The sequence below is a fragment of the Budorcas taxicolor genome, chromosome 22 (assembly GCF_023091745.1).
Source record: "Budorcas taxicolor isolate Tak-1 chromosome 22, Takin1.1, whole genome shotgun sequence".
Taxonomy (NCBI): Eukaryota; Metazoa; Chordata; class Mammalia; order Artiodactyla; family Bovidae; genus Budorcas; species Budorcas taxicolor.
In genome coordinates, this window is record NC_068931.1 from 43,037,350 (window position 1) to 43,059,265 (window position 21,916).

General features: G+C 42.8%; 1 protein-coding gene across 1 annotated transcript in view; it reads right to left on the reverse strand.

Annotated features, from left to right (window-relative positions):
* The window catches only part of PIEZO2 (piezo type mechanosensitive ion channel component 2), a 251,957-nt gene that overhangs the window by 157,687 nt on the left and 72,354 nt on the right, over nucleotides 1-21,916 (reverse strand). Inside the window, exon 3 of the mRNA XM_052660420.1 lies at nucleotides 7,681-7,806. Coding sequence (XP_052516380.1) covers nucleotides 7,681-7,806 — 126 coding nt within the window. The remainder of the gene's footprint in view (nucleotides 1-7,680; nucleotides 7,807-21,916) is intronic.

Here is a 21,916-nt window from a genome sequence, read left to right on the forward strand (position 1 = left end):
TGCGGGTGGGAGCAGAGGGGCCTGAAGAGACTGGCCGGGGCATCATTCACTGCGGACCTCTCTCCCCACCCACCCAGGTATCAATCAGGCCTACCCACCCACCCACCCCACATCTTCTCCCCTCCTCGCTGCTTCTAGGGCCAGCTCTGTCTTTCATGTTTACATTCCCAATGTCCCCAAATCCAAATGGAAATCTGAGTTTCCGTTTGCACCAGGTGACTTTATTTGATGGATCATTTTTAGAGAGAAATAAAAGCCTTCAAGTGGACATGTCTTTCTCCTACTTCCTCATGAACTGAAAAGAAGGGAGGTGGTAACCACTACAGAATAAGATGTACACTGTGTATCCGGGGCAGAGAGTCGGGCTGGGCAGGGAGAGGGCATCCCCGCCCTGGAGCTGCAGTCACAGTCCCAGAAGGTGAGGACCCACCCATGGAAAAGAGGTCCCCAAACAACGAAGTCATCCGATTTCATCTCTGTCACCTTTCCGCCTGGCTTCACCCACGTGACTGTGTATAATTTGTGTACAATTTGGTTCTGGGTTATTTCTGCCCCTCTGATAATGACAGAAACTTCAACAATAGCAGTAATAATAGTTTATAGTCACTGACCACTTGCTATGGGGCAGGCGCTGTACTCAGTGCATGGCCCGTGTTTGTGGACCTCACGGCCACCTGGCGAGATGATGACCACATCACCTTCACTTTACAGTCCAGGAAACTCAGGCACAAAGAAGAACAACTTCCCCACAGTCCCCTGAGGTCCTAAGTTCACTCATACAGTAGATAGTATAAAAATTCTCATGAAAAATGTTTCTCCAGTAAAATGAGATATTGTCCTGGAAGAAATGCTGATAAATGATAGAAGCAGACAGTGCTCAACAGCCTTCACTGCAAATGAACCAGGAGAGCAAGCAGCCCTGGCCTGCGAGATTCTCACCCTGATCGGTCTCTCTTCCCCACTGCATTCCCCACCCCTATTCACCCCCCAGCCTGGGGCCAGCTCTGGCCAGTAAAAACTAATTGTGTCCATCATTCTAGGAGCATGGACTCATCTGTATCAGGTCACCTGAGTTCTCTTTCAGCATGCTCTCCACCAAGGTCTGCCGATCACAGGTCAGGCCCAGACTGAGGGGCCTTTGCCCCGCTGCTGGACGTCAGACTCCTCTCAGTGGGCATGTTCGTCCATGTGCAGTGAGTTGAAAAAGCAATGTGCCTCCATTACCAGGGGCTGCGGGAAATACCACTTAAGGCTAATTTCTCTTATAATACATGCGAGCAGAAAGTGTGCATACAATCCAGAAGCTTTTAAACTACTTCCCTTAAGAGAAAGTCAGAGAGTGGTCCTCACCCTGGCACAGAGGGCCAGGAGAAAGCTGACAACCTGGTCCAGGTTTTTGCTTTCATTGTTGTATCTTGGGCAGATGCTGCTTTCAGAAGCTGGCAGAGGAGAGGAGTGTGACAGGGCCAAGAGGAAGCTGACACTACCAGACGCCACCCTCCAGAGACCCCCGGTCAGGGCTCACAAGGATGCAGGCAGCAGACAGGGGCCAGAAAACAGCTTTCAGAGGAGGGAGGCCAGTGTCCTTTCGAGTATTTTGTCTCTTGTTTCATAAGCATCAGCTCTTGCTTCCACAGTACCGTGTCCAGTGAAGACATAAAGAGGAACATAAATAAATGGACTTAATTTTAGGAGGATGGACCCACCAGATGACTCAGTAAACCTCAGGCTTCATCTCTGACCAGCATAACTTATGAAGCACCAAGTAGGGATGAAGGTTCCAGAGACAAGCCAGCGTGGGCTCTAGGAAGCAGGGCACCCAGGGGATGCTCCTCACTCACTCCGTGCTCACCCCATGTCATCAGGATGGGATGCCCAACTTCCAGACCCACGACTGGCCCTGGGTGTTCCCGTTACCTGCTGAGGTTTCAGATGCTGGGTCACAGCATCAGGGCCCTTGTGCTTTGAGGATCGAAGGGCAGCAGGACAAAGTACCTCTGAGGCTTAGAATAACCTCTTGGTCAGTGGCTTCCAAGCTTGTGAGATGAGAAAAGTTGGAATCCTAGGTGCCCCTCCCTCCACAGGAGAAGAAAGCAGCTGATTTGAGGGGTCTGACCCTCAGGGTAAAACAGATTTAACAATGAACCCAGCAACTGAATGAAGCAAAGAAAATATGCAATTCATTATGAGGACAAATCTCCAAAGAAGAGAAAAACATGGACTGAACACCAGAAGCTCTTACTTAAACCCTTGGAAATTACACTAATCCAGAGTCTTAGGAAGTACAATGGGCTTCCCCAGTGGCTCAGACGGTAAAGAATCTGCCTGCCAATGTGGGAGAGCCGGGTTCAATCCCTGGGTTGGCAAGATCCCCTGGAGAAGGGAATGGCAACCCACTCTAGAATTCTTGTCTGGAGAATCCCATGGACAGAAGGGCCTGGCGGACTACAGTCCATGGGGTCGCAAAGAGTCGGACATGACTAAGAGACTAAGCTTGCATGCATGCAGAAAGTGCAGTGGAGAAAATAATCCCAAACTGGTGAAAAACAAGGGGTTCCACAACAAGCAGCAGAGCGATCAGAAAAGATCCTGGTTCACATGGCAGGGGCTCCGGCCATTCACTCGCCCTCTCAGCTGGGCTCCACCTCCATTCTCAAAGCCACCCTCCTCCCCATCTCCTCCACCCCTCCTCATCCCACCTCAGCCGCACGTGCAGACCGGGTGCTACAAGTCCCCAGAGAAGAGAGATCATGGGTGGCCCTGCTCTGCAGAGGCAAGACTTGGCCATCAGACTGGCCTCTGTGCAGGAACAAGCTGGGTCCCCATCTCCAGATGGATCCAGCCTGGAAGAGGGCAGCCACTCACCTCCTGAAACCCAGCCTGCACGGTCAGGTCGGCTCTAAATTGAATGGGACCGTGTATATGGCGTGCCCTATGCAAAGGATACCAGAGCCCATTTGTAACAAGGAGAAAGGAGGCATTAATTAGAAGAGGGATGCAATGACAGGAGGGGCTCTATACAGAGTAGCCATCATCACCACAAAGCTTCCCTTCACAGTCCGGACAGCAAACGTTTCTTTCGATCAACAGCCTGCTTCAGCACAGCCCCTGCATCATCCAGACAGGACCTGCATCTCCCCCCAACCCTGGCTTCCCCACCCCTGCAGGTCCCTCACTGAGGCAGACAGACTGCTTCTACAGGCTCTGGCAGGACATGACTGAAACAGTCCAGTTTTGATGGAATGAAAATATTTTAGTAAGCTGCACAACACATGTCTGAGGAGAATTTACAGAGGTGCCACCCGCCACCCCCCCCGCCCTCACGATTTCCTCACTTACCTGGAAGTGAAGGGGGAGGGGCGGGGCAGCAGGTCCCCCTTCTGCACAATGGCATCTTTAACAAACCCACCAGCCGCCAAGCACTAACTGGGCTGGTCTGAAACAACCATTACTGCTGCCAGTGGCTGTTCACAGGGCTCTTGGGGGAAAGAACTTCCAATGGCTGGATATTTATAAAGGCTACCGTTGTCACCAGACTCATGGCTCAGATTCCTGAGGGATCCTGGGAGCTTTTGCCGTAACGAGGTTGAGGGCATACGAGTGTTAGACAGGGAGAGGAGTCATTAGGAACACCAAATTAAACACGTATAAATGAGCACTCGGTGGTTTGGAGTCTAAAGACCACTTGAGTGAGATGGGGAAGCCGGACGTGTCTGGGTTCCTTCATTTTAATTTGACAAAGTCTGGCACACAGAGGAGGCATTCAGACGGCACAGGCACTCTGTGCCTTTTCATTTGAAGTTTTGCTACTTTACATCTACGGACGCCAAAAGAAGGCAGAACGTCAAATGTGGGATATCAAAACAGCGGAGTTTGTGTTTACAGTTCGGATGGTGTAATCGAAACTACAAATGCTAGAGAAACAATAACACGAATAAGGTGAAGTCAGCCCCAAATGAAAAGTCAGTGTTTCCATTACCAAGGGGACAGGGTTTTTCAAGAGTTTATATAACTTGATCATTAAAAAATGCTCCAGGCTGAAAACCTGGTCTGTGTCAACCTTGGACTAAACTAGTTTGCAAAGCTCTGAAGTTTGTTTGCCCTCCTCTTTTATCCCTTTTCAAGAATGTATGATTTTTAAACACTGCACATGAAGCTGAACAAAAAAACTCTGTAGACCTGGTGCACCGATGCTTTGCAGCATCGCTGTTTTTTAGGAGACACTGGTGATTTCTTTGTAGACTCACTCTCAAGGTGCTCGTGGGGCTCATATCCCTTCTCTAACTCATTCTTTTGCATCTCCCATCTCTGTGGTAACTTCCTCAAAAATACTGGAACTTCACATTGGAACATCCACTTTTGTGGAAGTAAGCTTAAAAGTAGAATTTAACTTGTTAGGAATAAAGTTTATGGTTAGATTTCTATTATATTGACCTGGGTGGAAGAGAATAGAGCTTTTATATGGGACGTCAAAAAGGAAAGAAGGACAGTATGATAGATCTGGGCATGTCTAAGACACATCTCTGTGAAGAGTAACAACAGAAAGCAATGCACATGAATAGAATGATCCCTAGAATATACGGTGTCTGGAAGCCCACACATTCAGCTGTGAGGTTAGGAAAGGCAGGTCGACTCTCCAAGACTGTGCTGCAGGGCATGGCCAGTAAGAGCCATGTCAAGAGGCCAGATCTGACTGGTCTCTACTTTCACCACTGAGCAAGGCAGCCCAGGACACCAATAGGTTCCACCCAAAGGGTCTAAGTAATGCGGACTCTGAGCTGGGAAGACGGAGACAACACGAAAACACTGTCTGTGTTTCGTGAAAACAAGCGTCTGTGTGTGTGCATATGTGAAGTGTGTGTGATGTGTGGGGTGTGTGTGGTATATGTGTGGTGTATGTGTGTGATGTGTGTGTGATCTATGTGTGTGATGTGTGTGTGGCATGTGTGATGTGTGTATGTGGTGTGTGGGTGTGATATGTGTGTGATGTGTATGTGCGGTATGCATGTGAGATGTGTGATGTGTGTGTGTATGTGGTGCATATGTGTGTGGTGTGTGTGTAGGGTGTGTCATGTGTGTGTGTGATCTATGTGGATGCTGTGTGTGCACGATGTGTGCTATGTGTGTGATCTGTGTATTTGTGGTGTGTGTGTGTGTGATGTCTGATCTCTATGTGTGTGATCTGTGTGTATGTGTGTGATGTATGATGTGTGTGTGTGCTTTAAGCCTGTATGTCTTTCTGTCTCTATCTATACCTTATAGGAGAGGCTCCTCCACATACAGTAAATTCATTTGTAAATGTCAAAAATGGAATACAGTCTTAGCATTTCACATTTCATTTTTGTTTTGACCTTTGTAGAATGTTGCAAATACTATTTTGAATAAAAATAGAAATACCTAGACTTTGGATCAGAGGAAATTATGTGTTCACATCCTAATCTAGACACCCTCCAGCACAGTTCTGTCTACAACATTGCTCAGCACCAAACAGTATTTGCAGACACAGGCAAGCTATATATTTGTAAACTCAAGTTTGAAAAATCTGATCAGTTGTAATACATCTTGTGATTAAATACTTTCAGTGATAAAGATAACTTATTATTTATGAAATACCCTTTTTTAAAGCAAAGAGATTTTATTTTCTACATTGCTACGGTATGAGTTATTACTCAAGAGAAAGAAAATAAAATTTTGATGTCAAAACATTATATATACAGAATATATAACACTATATAATTGGATTATGGAATCTCATCTGGATGCGATGTATCAAATAATTTTTCCATGTTCTTCTTCTCACACCTACCTTTTTTGCTTCAAATTCAGCTTTTATTGTGGGGAAAGTAGCAAGTTGTTCAGAAAATACTTACGGTTAAAAAATCCCTCCTTCTGGCTCTGGGAATGCCTGACTAAGACCTACCCAAAGGATTTTTGATTCAGGAACAGTAAAAAATAACACTGGTAACATTTCTACTAAGTTCAAAAAGACCTGAATCTGGCCACGTATAATAAATGCTTCTTATCATATTAATAATATAACTAAAGTACCATTATTTAAACATTATATTCTATCAAGTTTTTAATAATGATGTGACTTTCATCAGACATTAAAACCACATTGTAACAATGGAATATTATTCAGCCATGAAAAGGGACGAAGTCCTAACATAGGCTACAACATAGAAGAACCCTGAAAACATTACGTTGAGTAAAGGAAGTCAGACACAGACATAATGCAATTCTGTTTGGATGAAAAGCCCAGAGCAGGTAAATCCACCAGAGTCAGAAGGTAAATTAGTGGTTGCCTAGGAATGCATGGAGAGGGAAAGAAGGATGTATAGTGTTCAGTGGTGCAGGGTTTCTTCTTGGGGTGATGAGAGGTTTCTGCAATTAGGGAGTAGTAATGCGTGCTCAACCTAAAAACCACTGAGTTGCATTCCTTAAACTGGTGAATTTTATGGTATATGAGTTCTAAGTCTTTTTAAAAACATATCTCAATTCATAGATCTTAAACCAAGAATCACTTTGATAGGCATTATTATCCAAGGGCCTGGGCACTTAATAAAATGGCCAAAATGAACACTAACTTAGCTCTGTGAAGTTTAGCTCTCTGAAAGTTATGCAGTGAGGGATAATGAATAATCTATAACTCTGGATTTTATTAAAGAATCTCTCACTACATTTATGCTAATATTCTTTGATCCATGAAGAATTTTAATCTCTTTTTATTTTCCTGGGAAGGGTTGGTTTACTTTTTTCACTTGTGTTTGCACTTATGAAAGATCAGGAAATTTCAAACCCACAAACGAGTTCCTCAGTGAAAAACTGACAACGTAAAACTATTAATTTAGTCTTTTCCAAATATCTCAGGATTGCTTCAGGTTTAACTGAAAACATATGGATTGTATTCCATCTCTTTGAAATCCTTCTGGTTTTTTTTTTTTTTTTTCAAATGACAAACAAACATTCTACAAAACAGGAGTAGAATTTATCTGATAGTAGATTAATTTTAGAAAGATGATACTACCTAGACAAAGAATATATGTGTTGACTTTTTCAGATCAAAACCTTAAAATATAAGGTTTCATGTGTAAGATATATCATTTTCTTATGAATAGCATAAAGTAATCCCAGTTTGAAAAAGAAACTGTCGTTTACTTTTTCCCCATAAAGATGAGCGAAATCTTACACTATGCTTTAGAAATGGATTGAGGTCACTGTTGTATAATGTTATTTAACTTTTATACTCTTATTTATCCTGGTACATACAGTACCTGTCTCATCTCACTAGCTGTAATGAAAGTTCTAGGGTCTGTATGTAAATCTCGATTTTTTTTTTAGACTACATCCAGCCATAGTATGTTACATACAGATTGGAGTCTAGTAGCTAATATGTGTTGAAGATGCATTAATTAAGGCATTCGCATTACCCCATTGTCAAGGCACATGAATTTCTTTGTATATATTTATAATGCCGTCTATGGGGTCACACAGAGTCGGACACGACTGAAGCGACTTAGCAGCAGCAGCAGCATAATGCATGAGGTTGACAAATGACCAAAAACTGCCACAGTTTTTTTTTTTTTTAATGTAATCATTGCCTAGATTTCTATGAATGTCACAACTCATAGCTTTGTTAGGCATGTTCACAGCATGATAAAAAGGCCCCATCATACTCACAGTTGTAACCAGGTGCGATGCGGTGCTGTGCCTCCAGACTCGCCAACGTGATGTGGAAAATGATGTGTAGCAACAGGAAGGAGAGACTGGTGAAGCACAGAGACTTTAACAACCGTCCCGTGTGTCCTGGGGAGGAGAGCAGGGAGACGTGAGTGAAGCTAGGATGACCACAAGCTCTGACCTTCCCACAAGTTCACACAGGAGATGTGTCTACACAATCTGTTCTATGGGCTTCCCTGGTGGCTCAGACAGTACAGAATCCGCCTGAAATGTGGGAGACCTGGGTTCGAGCCCTAGGTTGGGAAGATCCCCTGGAGAAGGGCATGGCAACCCACTCCAGTGTTCTTTCCTGGAGAATCCCCATGGACAGAGGAGCCTGACGGGCTGTAGGCCATGGGGTAGCAGAGTCAGACACAACTCAGTGACTAAGCACAGCACAGCAATCTGTTCTACAGAATGACCCAAACATATATGAAATGTAATAGTGACTCTCTTAATTATTAGTTTAAAGCTAAAAGCAACTTATTACCTTTATAAAATTATATGATTAACACTGATTGAAAATGTGTTTATCACAGGATGCTTGCTTACATGTTTGTGTGCCCAGGTGTGTCTGACTCTTTGTGACCCCACGGACCAACGCATGCTAGGCTTCTCTGTCCGTGGGATTATCCTGGCAAGAATATTGAAGTGGGTTGCCGTTTTCTACTCCAGGGGATCTTCCCGACTCAGGGATTTGAACCTCATCTCCTGCAGCTCTGGCATTGGCAAGGGGATTCTTTATTACTGCGCCCCTGGGAAGCCCTTATCATAGGATATGTTACCACAAAATGGAACCACTAAAAAGCCTCTGGTCCAGAAAGCTTTATAAGGGAGTTCTGCCAACTTTGAAGGAACAGATAATCCCTATCTTATAAAAGTAGTTCGAGAGAGTAGAAAAAGAAGGAAAGTTGCCTAAAACATTTTACAATTTAGAGTAAGTTTAATTTCAAAATTAAATAAGGCTAGAAAAGGGAAGGAAATTAAAAGGCCATTTTACTTATGAATATAGACAGAAATTATTTGAAAACAGTATTTGCTCACCAGCTGAAATAGCAAAGTAAATTACAACACTAAGTGAACCAAGTCAAAGACAAATATCATATGACATAACTTATATGTGGAACCTAAAATTTTAAAAATGATGCAAATGAACTTATTCACAAAACAGAAACAGACTCACAGACTTAGAGAATGAATTTATGGCAACCAGGGAGAAGCGGGGGGTAGGGAGCAAGACAGTTAGGAGTTTGGAATCAACACGTACAGAGATAACCAAAAAGGGCCTACTGTAAAAAAAGTTTCTAAAAGTAAAGTTCAAGGGAAATATATAGACAGTAAAAGGAATCTGAAGTTAAAAAAAAATACATCAAAATAAGCTTTGTTGCAAAAAAAAAATGTGGCTTAATAGTAACAAAATCTGTAATGTTAAGTCATACACTGGTAGGCTGATTTGATGATTTTATTAATGGATACATAGAATAATTTCATTAAGTTCAGAATCTGTTTATGACAGTATAATACTCTGAAGACTGGGAATAGAAGGAAATGGCCTTAAGCTAATAAAGAATTTATACCATAACTAAAGCAAATATCTTGTTTCTGGTAGAACTGTGGACATAGCTATATTAATATCAGAGAAATACCAAGGACACCTGAAACCCTCATCATTTATATCACTAGGTATACTGGCCAGTGTTGTAAGATAAGAAAAAGAAAGAAGAGTTGTAATAACTAGAATTATTTGCCAGTAATGTAATCAAATGGAATCATTTGCAGATGACTTTATCATCAATATAGGATGTCAAACTTAATCCACAGACCAATTATTAGAAAAAACACACAAAAATGATTCAGATGCAACATCGTCTTGCAAAAGTAAGTATAGCTCCTCTGTGTTGGCAATAATCAAATAGAAAGCAAGATATGGCATAAATTAGCAAACAAAACTATATTGTAATGGCTTTGTCAAGGTGTCAGTATAATCTAACACTGATCAAATGTTGCTGTGAGTTTACAGATACTGTTGAAGTCTGTAATGAACTGACTTTAACATATTTTTCCTTGATAATCTGGGTGGGCCCCTTCAATCAGTAAGTCCTGAAAAGAACAGATAATTGGCCTTAAAGTTGAAGCTTAAAGGTCTAAACTGTTATAAAATATAACTAAAATGCTTCATTTTGTTTCATTTTTGATTTTCAAGTTTAGTTAAGGGTCTGTCAATTCTGTTGAACTTTTCAAAGAACCAACTTTTGGTTTTGCTGATTCTCACTATGGTTTTTCTAGTCTCTGTTTCATTTACCTCTGCTCTCATCTTTATTTCTTCCTTCCTGTTGCTGGTTTGAGGTTTAATTCTTTTCCATTCCTTAAGGTGTAAATCTAGGTTATTGATTTAAGATCATTCTTTTTTTTTTTCAATACAGTTGTTTACAGCTATAAATTCCCCCGTGAACACTGCTTTTGTGCATCCAGTAAGTTTTAGCATGTTATGTTTTGTTTCCATTTGCCTTTAAAGTATTCTTGTTTATATATATGTATAGATTACTCTCTTCATACCATTTTAAATTTATTTATTTAAGGCTGTGCTGAGTCTTCATTGCTTTGTGTTGGCTTTCTCTAGTTGCGGTGAGTCGGGGGCTACCCTTCACAGTGCGTGGGTTTCTCATTGTGGGGGCTTCCCTTGTTGTGGAGCACAGGCGTGGTTTTCAGCACATGGGCTTGGTAGTTGCGGCTCACAGGCTCTAGAGCTCAAGCTCAGTAGCTGTGATGTACGGGCTTAGTTGTTCTGTGGTATGTGGAATCTTCCCTGACCAAGGATCAAACCTGTCCTCTTCATTGGCAGACAGAGTCTTAACCACTGCACCACCAGAGAAATCCTTTAAATAATCTTAAATGTCCCTTGTAGTTATCTCTTGGACTTGCTGGTGTCTAAGAATACATTGTTTAATTTCCATAGACCTATGAATTTTCCAATTTTCCTTCTGTTATTAATTTCTTAGTTTCATTCCATTGTACTTCGAGAAGATACTTTGTATGCTTTCAATCTTTTTAAATTTCCTGAGAATTTTTTCATGATCTAACATATGGTCCACCTGGGAGCATATTTCATAAAAACTTGAGAATAATATGTATCCTCCTAGTGTTGAGTGGAAGGTTTCATATTTATCTGTTAGGCCTAGTTGGTTTATAGTATTGTTCAAGTCTTCTTTTTCTTCATCATTCCTCTATTTAGGTGTTCTCTCCAGTATTGAAAGTGGGCTATTGAAATAGCCAGTTATTACCAACCAATCCATTCTAAAGGAGATCAGTCCTGGGTGTTCTTTGGATGGAATGATGCTAACGCTGAAGCTCCAATACTTTGGCCACCTCATGCAAAGAGTTGACTCATTGGAAAAGACTCTGATGCTGGGAAGGATTGGGGGCAGGAGGAGAAGGGGAAGACAGAGGGTGAGATGGCTGGATGGCATCACCGACTCGATGCACATGAGTTTGAGTGAACTCCGAGAGTTGGTGATGGACAGGGAGGCCTGGCGTGCTGCAATTCATGGGGTCGCAAAGAGTCGGACACGACTGTGCGATTGAACTGAACTGTATGATTATTTCTCCCTTTAAGTCTGCCAATTTGCTTGATGCATTTATTTTTGGGCTCTGCTGTTTGTTGAGTAAATGTTTATAATTGTTACATCTTCTTGAATTGACCTTTTATCAATATACAATCTCCTTTTGTAAAGATTTTTGACTCAACATACATTTTGTCTAATATTAATGTAGCCACCTCAGTACTTTTTTGGTTATTATTTGTTGTACTTTACTTTTTACTTATTACTGCTTTGGTTATTATTAGGACATCTATCCTTTCACTTTCAACCAACTCTTCTTTGGATTTTAAATCAATCTCCTGCAGATAATTCATAATTGGGTTAAATTTTATTATGCATTCTGCTACCTTTATCTTTCATTGCAGAGTTTAATCCAATTATATTAAAATATTTACTGATAAGGCTAGAGGCTTATCAGGGATAAGGATACATTTCTGTTATTTAGCTGTGCTTTTCTATATGTCATAGCTTTTTGTTACTCATTTCCTCTATTACTTCTTCCTTTTTTACTTTTGAAGGATGTTTGCCTATATAAGATTGTCTTTTAAAACACAGAAAATTTAATCAATTAGTTAATTAATTCTTACATTGCATATATTCTTTTTGAGGTTCTTTTATATTGTAAGTTATTACATGATATTGAATACAATTCCGTATGCTATAGAGTAGGACTTTGTTGTATCTATCTTGTTCCAACCCTATAACGTCTTCCAAACTAACAATGCTGCTGCTGCTGCTAAGTCGCTTCAGTCGTGTCCGACTCTGCGCGACCCCATAGATGGCAGCCCACCAGGCTCCCGCATCCCTGGGATTCTCCAGGCAAGAACACTGGGCTGCCATTTCCTTCTCCAACGCATGAAAGTGAAAAGTGAAAGTGAAGTCACTCAGTCGTGTCTGACTCCCAGCAACCCCATGGACTGCAGCCCACCAGGCTCCTCCGTCCGTGGGATTTGCCAGGCAAGAGTACTGGACTGGGTTGACTAAATTAATTAACTGGAGTATAAGACCATCAAATATATACTCTTTCAAAACGCTTTTTTTCCCTCCTGATCCTGCCCCAAAGACTCCTGGTTTCAGACTAGATCCTGCCTTGAAGACATCAAGTCTCCCCCACCCCATTCCATCTCTCTGACCAGGGGAACTGGGGAAAGGGGTCTCAAGAGCTGAAGACTAAATGGGAATCCTCTAATTCTGTTATAAACAAGTACAAGTCCTGGTCTCACCCCCAAGCTACACATGTGTGCAACAGACCCAAAGGAGCTTTGAGAACTGAATTACAATATAAAGAACCACATGGGTCCCAGACTGACCCCTGAGGGGTGCATGTGCAGGGAAGGCCCAAATAGAAAAGCAGTTTTGAGAACTAACTGACATTGGAACCACCAGTCACAGAAAGTGAGACAAAGCTTGTGAGCTGAAACCAACCAGACTGATTGCCTGCTGGAAACAGAGAAACAAAGTGGGGGAGGGGGGAAACCAACTTTCTCCAGAGGATTTAAGATGACCAATGATTCATAACATAATATTCAAAGTGACCAGGATATAAACCCATATTACTTGGCATAGAAAACACCAGGAAAATCTGACCAAGTCCCAACAGAAAAGACAATAAAGTCAATCTTGAAATTATCCAGATGTTTAAATTATTAGAAAATGACTTTAAAACATCCATTACAACCACACTCCATGAGCTCAAGGTAAACAATCTTGAAATTAATGGAAAGATGGAAGCTGTCAGTAGAGAAACAGAAAAAAAGAGAAATTTAGAATTGAAAAAAAAAAAGTATCTGAAATTTAAAATTCACTTGATGGACTCAGTGGTAAAGTAGAGATGATAAAGAAATAAGCCAGTAACTTGAAGAGATTAATAGGAATTATCCACTGTGAATATCAGAGAGTAAAAGACTGGAAAAAAATTCATAGGTTCTCAGGCCTCAGATCAAAGGATCAAAGGTCCATGTTTGAGTCATTTCTGTCATTAGGTTTACTGAAGGGGAGGAGAGACTAGTGCAGAAAAAAGATTGGATGAGAGCCAAAAGTTCCCCAAATTTTTTGAAGACATAATCTATACATTCAGCAAGCTCAGCAAACCCTAAAAAGGATGAACTTGAAAAAACCATGCCAGACTCAGAATAACCAACCTGCTAGAAACCCAAGGTAAAGAAAAACTCTGAAAGCAGAGAGAAGAAAATGTCACATTACACACAGGGGGACAGCAGTTTGAATTACTATGTGTTTTTCATCATAAATGATGAAGACCAGGATAGCTGGAATGACATCTTTAAAGTTATGAAGGAAAAGAATTACGAACCCAGAATTCTATACCCTGTGAAAACATCCTTCAGGAATGAAGGCAAATGAAGACCTTTTCAGATGAAGGAAAACAGAGAGTATTTGTCACCTGGAGATCTGCTCCAAAAGAAGCATGAATGTAGTTTCTTCAGGCTGAAGGGCAATGATACGAAAGGGAACTATGGAACCCCAGTTATGAGTAAGAGCAACAGGAAAGGGTAAAAAGATACTTGTTCTTTTACACACACACATACACACACTCACATACACACACCCCAATTACAGCCATGCTCCAATTAACTCAGGGTATTTCTAGAAATGATCTCTGTTTTTCTGGTTTTTGAAGTATTTTGTGTGCACGGGAATAATTGAGGGTGTTATGTTGCCCATGTGTTTTGAGTACTCACTCTTATTTATACATGAAATATGAATTATCCAAAGCTATGTCACCTAATAAATAATAATTCATAAAGAGAATCATAAGAAAATGGGGCATATATTTAATAGAAATCATATATATATATATATATATATATATATATATATATACACACACACACACACACACTAACTTCAAGATGATTTCTCAAAGTAACTCAGATAGCAGATTCACAAAATAGGCAATTCATGGCCAGCATGACATAGCACCAACCTGAATAATTATACACTGTTTTCTCTTGTTATTAAGCAGAAGAAATTCAACATTAATGGAAGGAATAAATAACAAGAAGGAAAAAGTAGAGTTTTTCCAATCAACTTTAACTTGGGTTTTTTTGACTGATTTTGTTTGTTTTTAATATATTTCCTCAAATAGAGCTTTAAAAAAGACAACAGTTACTCCATAGACTCCATCCAAGAATTGGGATTTAAACATAAATCTAGCTCCTCATTTATTACACTCTTGAAAGAATTCAGAGGTTATTGCTATAGTCACCACTTCTGATCTATGGTTTCATGTGATGTTAAAGGTGACTTTTAATATGAAAGATCTATGGTTCCCATGGCTGTAAGCTAATCCGGAAATTTTCTTATTAACAAGCAATGCATCCCCCTATTTGAGCAGTTCTTGCAGAAGAGCTCTGAGCCTTGTGCAATCTTCTTTGCGGTGAGAATGAAACAGCAAAAAAATTCACTGATATGGTTTTATGGATAGTGGTTTAGTCACTAAGTCGTGTCTGACTCTTGCGACCCCACGGACTGTAGTCTGCCAGGCTCCTCTGTCCATTGGATTTTCCAGGCAAGAATACTGGAGTGGGTTGCCATTTCCTTCTCCAGAGGATCATCCCAACCCAGGAGTTGAACCCAGGTTTCCTGCACTACAGGCAGATTCTTTACCAACTGAGCTGCCAGGGAAGCCCCGAAGTTAATGAATTAAATGCAGATTCTTTATAAATACAGAGTTTGAAGAGGTTCTTTTAAAAAATACTTTTTAAAGTCTCCTTTAGCCTTCCCCAAGATACTTTTATTATCTGACTACAATTTATTTAGAAAGACATAGTAGAAGCACCATGTGGCCTATATACATGGCATTTAGAAAAAAATACTTGGAAAGCAGGTATTTCTATTTTATGAATCGCCGGTAACTTTAGGCTCCAGACAGAAGAAATGAAAAGCAAGTTGATACATAAAACTTCTTTCTTTTTCTCTTCAAAATGAGATTGAATATAAATACCTATTAGATGGGCTTCCTGGTGGCTCAGTGGTAAAAGAATCCGCTTGCAATGCAGAAGCCACAGGAGATGCGAGTTCAATCCCTGGGTCAGGAAGATCCCCTGGAGGGAGATCTCCAATATTCTTTCCTGGAGAATCCCGTGGACAGAGGAGCCTAAAGGGCTATGGTCCATAGGGTCACAAAGTGAAGTTGCTCAGTCGTGTCTGACTCTTATCAGGCTCCTCCGTCCATGGGATTTTCCAGGCAAGAGTGCTGGAGTGGATTGCCATTTCCTTCTCCAGGGGATCTTCCCGACCCAGGAATCAAACCCGGGTCTCCCACATTGCAAGCAGACGCTTTACCGTCTGAGCCACCACTGAATTGACTTAGCATGCGTTATCTGGAAAGAGCATGCTGCGACTTCAAAACACACTGGACAGTCAGGCTTCAAGGCTAAGTATAACAAGGTGCTAACACTCAACATCTGACTTACAAGAAGTTTTGTGCCATTTCATTGGCACAAAACTAATACGAATGGAGAGAAGAAATACACACCGACCACATAAGCTGTTTGAAATCTCAGCGAGGCCATCATTCTAGCACTGCTCAGAACCCTTTTCTGCTAAAAAGAATGAGTCAGAGAGGCTTTCTGGGAACACTGCAGAAGCAATGGAAGAATAAACGACGAGCTTATTCGCCCAGAATTCTTCCCGCCTGAACCAGAAGCTTCCACGGCATGTCTCCAAGTGGGACTTGGAATTCCCCCGTGCCCCGCCCCTTAATCCTCCTTTGCAAAAGCTCAGTTTTCTATTTCCAATTTTGTTGTTGGCAGATTATTGAAGCCAAAACAATATTTTCCCCTCTCCCTTCCCATTTGGATCTATCCTTTATTACTCTGGCTTTACATACTATTACTTAATAAGTTTTAAAGTGTTGTAATCTCTTCTAAAAGTTTCTCCACACCAAAGCTGATATGATCAGAGAGAAAACAGTGCTTGGGGTATGCAGGGTTGGCGGGGAGGTGGCTGAGGGGCCAGGAAAGGGGATGTGAAGCCTTCAGTATCATGTGTCCAATCCTCCCGTGCTTCCAAACTTACCACTTGTGACCAGGTCTCGTTGCTTCTACATCTTTCCTTACCACTTTGAGCACAAGAACCTCCCTCTGACCCCTACATTGCATAGTGTCTGTATCTAACACTTGGTATCTTACAGTGTGAGTTGCTGTCCTGGGCTGGTTACCAGGAGACAGCCTCTGAGTTGGGGCTGCTGTGCAGACAGTTACTGGGAGAAGAGCTCTAGGCAAGGACACGAGAGGGGAGTGAGGGGCAGACTGAGGCAGGGGAGATGCTGGCCTGGAAAGAAGCTCCAGGGGGCCCTCAGCTGGTCCTTGGGAAGCCTGGAGTGGGAATGGCCCTTCGCAGATACCTAGGACTGAGGCAACAGGGCTAAGTGTTTGCACCTCACCCACTCCATTGCTGACCAGAAATTTGATGTGGGCTGTCCCTACAGATGAGTGTTACCTGCAGCTTCCTACAGGTGAAGACAGTCCCTAGGGAGGAACCAGCTGCAGGCCTACAGTCAGGAATATCCACAGGAGACTGGCACCATGACCCCTGGGCCACTGGGCCACTGGGCCTTCTGATTCTAGACACTGAATGGCCTCAGATAGACCATAAGCATCCTAGAAGTAGGGACTTTTTCCAGCACAGGGAAAGCTTCACAGGAAACTCATTGCTAAACATCTGTGAGGCAAGAAGCAAGTGCGAGGGCATGAGGTTGTGGGGGTCTTCCAATTCCAGAAAATTCCAAGAGCTGGGGGCTTCCAGGTGACAGAGTAATTCATGGTAAGAACTACTTTCTTGGCTCTAAACATGTAGAGATCATAGGTAAACTGTGAAGAGGGTCACCAGAAACACATAAGCAGTCAGTCACAAAAGATAAATATTTCTAAGGTTAGAAATGGAACAGAAATGAAAAGCTGTGAGCAGGCATCCTTGAGGCAGACACTGGAGACCAAAGTGGGCTTCCTGGGGAGCATTTCATTACAGGCTCAGTGTCAGCAAGGAGGCCACTGTAGGAATCACTGATTAAGACAGGGGTTTGGGTTATAGCTCCCCAGTTTTCAAAATAATCCTGGAAAAGCATCTATGGTTTATAAGGAGCTTAGGGAGGAGCGAGGTTGTAGGCATGACTAGTGAAAAAGCCTGAATACCCAGCATCATCCAAGGGCACATCTTAACTCTCCATCCCCAGGGGTCCAGGTGGGAAAAACACAAAAGTGTCAGAAGGAGAGATGAGCACAGAGGTGTGGAGGAAGGACTTGAATAAGAGCAGAGAGAGAGAGAGAAGGAATGAGACAAAGAAGAAGAACTTCTCTTTCAATAGGAGGAAACAAAACATAATTCAAAAGCATATAAAGAGGGACTTCCTTGGTGGTCCAGTGATTAAGATTGCACTTCCAATGCAGGGGAGGCAGATTCAATCCCCGGTCAGGGACAAAGGTCCTACATGCCTCTCAGCATGGCCAAAAGATTAAAAAATTTTAAAAAACATATGAAGAAACATAAAGCCAGAAAAGATAACTGGGACATGGATTCACCAAAGCAAAAATTAAAAATTGTGAAACATGCTGAAAATGACTTTAAACTAAGTTGTTTGGGATCCTCAAAAAATAAATTAATTAAATCTTGAAATGTAAACAAGAAATTATTTTTTACAAACAAATGAAGAAGATAACACCGACAAAAGCAACTATATGTCTTAGGAATTTACAACATAGCCATATAATTAGTGAATTACATCAGTAGATACACTGCTGCTGCTGCTGTTAAGTCACTTCAGTCGTGTCCGACTCTATGCGACCCCACAGATGGCAGCCCACCAGGCTCCCCCATCCCTGGGATTTTCCAGGCAAGAACACTGGAGTGGGTTTTCATTTCCTTCTCCAGTGCGTGAAAGTGAAAAGTGGAAGTGAAGTCCCTTAGTTGTGTCCGACTCTTAGCGACCCGGTGGACTGCAGCCCACCAGGCTCCTCCATCCATGGGATTTTCCAGGCAAGAGTACTGGAGTGGGGTGCCATTGCCTTCTCCAAATAGATACACTAAGCTGTATCTATTGCTTGGTTGGATACCAAGGCAAAGATAAATTTAGTGAAGTGGATGGCAGTACAGAGTTCACTCAGAACTCAACACAGTAACAAGGAAGAAATTAAACAGTAGCTGGGAGACGCAAAGGGTAGGCTGAGAGAATTCTACTTATGTGTGGTTAGGAATTCCAGAAGAGCAGCATAAACAGGGAAAGAAATATTTTGATGAATTGTCTTCTGTTCGTTTGTTAATTTATTCATAAACAAACAAGTGTTTGATGCCTCCTATGTGAGAGTCACCTTGCTGAGACTTCAGCCTTCCAGCACAGAACAAGAACACAGTGAGATCAGACATGCTACCGAAGAGCAGAGGAAGGGCCGGGTGCACCATAAAGATGGTAAAAGTTGGACAGAAATTGGAAGTAACAGCTTTGTTTAGTTGGAAACAATATATGTAAAAATACACTGAGGCATGAAAATAGGTTGGAGGAGCCAAAGATTTCAACTGAATTAAAAATTCTAACAATAAATCCTCCAGCTCCAAGGACCAGACCAGTAAAGATCTTAGATGAGGACACAGTTCTGCTCTCCCCGTGTAAAAGCACACAGACAATATGTGAACAAATCAATAAAGGCCATGCATGATCCAGTAAAACCTAATTTGTGGGCACGGAATCTTGAAGTCAGGTTAACACGCAAATGTCATGATTTATCTCGATTTTTTTCAAGCAAATCATCTTAAAAGCTGATAAGTAGAGGTAGATTGGGCTTCCCTGATAGCTCAGTTGGAAAAGAATCTGCCTGCAATGCCAGAGACCCAGGTTCAATTTCTGGGTCAGGAAGATCCGCTGGAGAAGGGACAGGCTACCCACTCCAGTATTCTGGCCTGGAGAATTCCATGGACTGGATAGTCCATGGGGTCGCAAAGAGTCAGACACAACTGAGCAACTTTCACACAGAGGTAGATTTGGCCCTGGGGCTGTAGTTTGTGTGCTTCAGCCCCACAGAAGCTGAAGCAAAACGTTCGCAAGTTAGAAAAGCAAGCGACTGAGTTCTGATATTCGAGAAATTGCCTAGCAGGCATCCCCCTGGTTCCATGATGTCTGAGGGTCAGTCCCATTCACAGAGAACAAACAAAGCAGGTGTTGATTCAGCCTGACCAGGTCGTAAACACTGGCGCCCACCGCTGGCCTTCACATGGCCGCCTTCCCCAGAGAGGACCCACCACACACTTTCACTTTCTCTAATTTCACCAATCCCAAGAAGAAATCGAGCCAACATTCAGAACTCCAGTTGTAAATATACACTGGATTCTTAATGTCATGAGGTAGTTGTCTTGTTGCGATGTTCTATGAGAGGGGGGAAAAAAGAAAGCTATTCAGGTAGAAATGTATTAAAACACACAGGACGTTGTATAAGCACACTGAAAATTTCCTGCTAAAGTCTGAAAGGCTGAACTATGGAAAAGAGGCCAAATTGAATAACTCAAGTTCAAGCACCCAAAGAAAAAGGCTTTCCTAGCACATTCTCACGGCCCTGCGTGGGCGGGTTTGGCGGACAGCAGGCCAATACAAACATCCAACGTGGAGATGAAGAATTCTCTTCATGCAATCAATTGATTAACCAGCCCCACTCAGAGAGAGAAAGGCGTTTCCAAGGGCACAAGCTCTGAGGCCTCTCGTTGAGTGGCCAATGCCTTTGCATGAAGTCAAGGGCAGACTTCAGCCAACAGATTCAAAGGCAGGGATCAGGAAGCTGCCCTGCCCTCTGCAGAGCTCCCCACCCTCCCCTGCCATGAGCCTCGTCCTTCCTCCTGGAAGCCATGAGCCTCATCCTTTCTCCTGGAGACAGGACAGCCCTCAGAGGCTGAATAAGGCTGGGGGCATCAGGAACGTGTATGATTTTTATTCAAGCTGGGAAAACTTTTCATGTAAAAGTGAAACCTCTGAGCTAGGGCTTTGGGCCAATTTGGTAAACCACCTATAGGACAAAGAGAAGCGGGTTACCACTATTTTTTGCTGCTTTTACTTTTTTTTTTTTTTTAACCATGTTACAACTTCTGCCCCTTGGAACCAAAGGGTCCAAGGTTTTTGGATGGTCTCTGTGTTTCTCTTCCCAGGCCTGAGAAGGTGAGGTAGAGCATGGTTCATCCACTGTCACATCGTCTTTCGGCACAGATGCCCTGCCCAGGCCCGGAGCTCTGGGTCTCCACGTGGCACATGTACAGGGGCTATCAGTGGTCAGTCCCCGGGGTGCCAGCAGTCGGGGACCAACCTTACTGCTCACTGCTTCCCTGTAGGTGGAAACCCTGCCAAGTCCAGAGGAAAACATGCAGAAAGAGGGAGTAATTTAGATATTCACCAGATGTGGCTTCTGACTGGAGATCCTAGCCCTCGTCACCCCTGATTCTGGGGTGTCACATGTTTGTCAGACTACTCAGTGCCCCAACTTCAATCCTCAGGGACTGTACTGCAGCCCAGGTGTAGCAGAGGGCAGCCATTTGAGAATAAATGCTTCAGTCATTTTTAAGATGATTCAAAATATAAGAAGTGTGGTTGGCTGTCCACACGTTTACTTTCAACCAAGCAGCAGCCTTGGGGAGTTGGGTCAGAGAGGATATGGAAGGAAAAAAATATAAAATAAATAGTACACACCTAAAATCTGCTCTGCAAAACAAGCTGTCAAAATCCAGAGGGAGCACTTTTTAAAAGCAATTTTGAGGTTCATGGGTCGCATTTCTGAGAACTTCAGTTGTCTTAGTTTATCATTCAGAGGAGGAAAGACCCTTCTACATGTTGCTCCCCAAATTCTCACCACCTTCCAGTGAGGAGGCTTTGTCAGATGAGAGCCCTTGGCAACACGTCACCCTAGGGGACAGATATGTGACATCCTACATTGACCAGAGGCCTCCAGAAGGCAGGAGTGAAGTATCACAGCCTGGGAACACTCCTGAACGTTGGCACAGTGCTTGGCACTTCCCATCCAATGTCACCAGAAGGACATGACAAGATGTGAAAACTGTGGGAGAGGAGCTGCTCCCAGAGCAGTGATCCCAGTGCCTGTGGGTGTGCACAGCCGACCAGAAGACCTTGTAGGGCTCGTTGAACCACTAGGCCTGTTTGTGGAATTCTGCACCAAGGGACCTGCAAATGGTAAGGAGTGAGGAAACCACCAGGTGATGGAGTCCATTCCCCTGGAGGCCGGCTGATCTCAGGGAGCATTCTTTTGGTTGTTAGCCTCCTGGGTCTCCTGCACCAAGCTCTCCCACAATCACTCATTCTTCCAGCCATTAGCTTCCTGCATGGAGCTCTCCTGCAGTCCCTCTAGGAAAACAATGACTTGGAAACAAGGCTTACCTTCTACCCCATGGGACTCTGCCCTGTCATTCCCTTCTACCTCTCTTGCCAGGAAGCCCAGTTTGGTTCCACACTGATTGAGCATCAGCCATGAACAGCCACTGCCTCCAGCTTCACATTGATGGAGAGTCAGAACCTCGGTCTGGGGTGTCTCCACACTCCAGGGAGTGGTCCAGGTGCAGACTAATGACCATCCACATGCCTCATCGAGCTG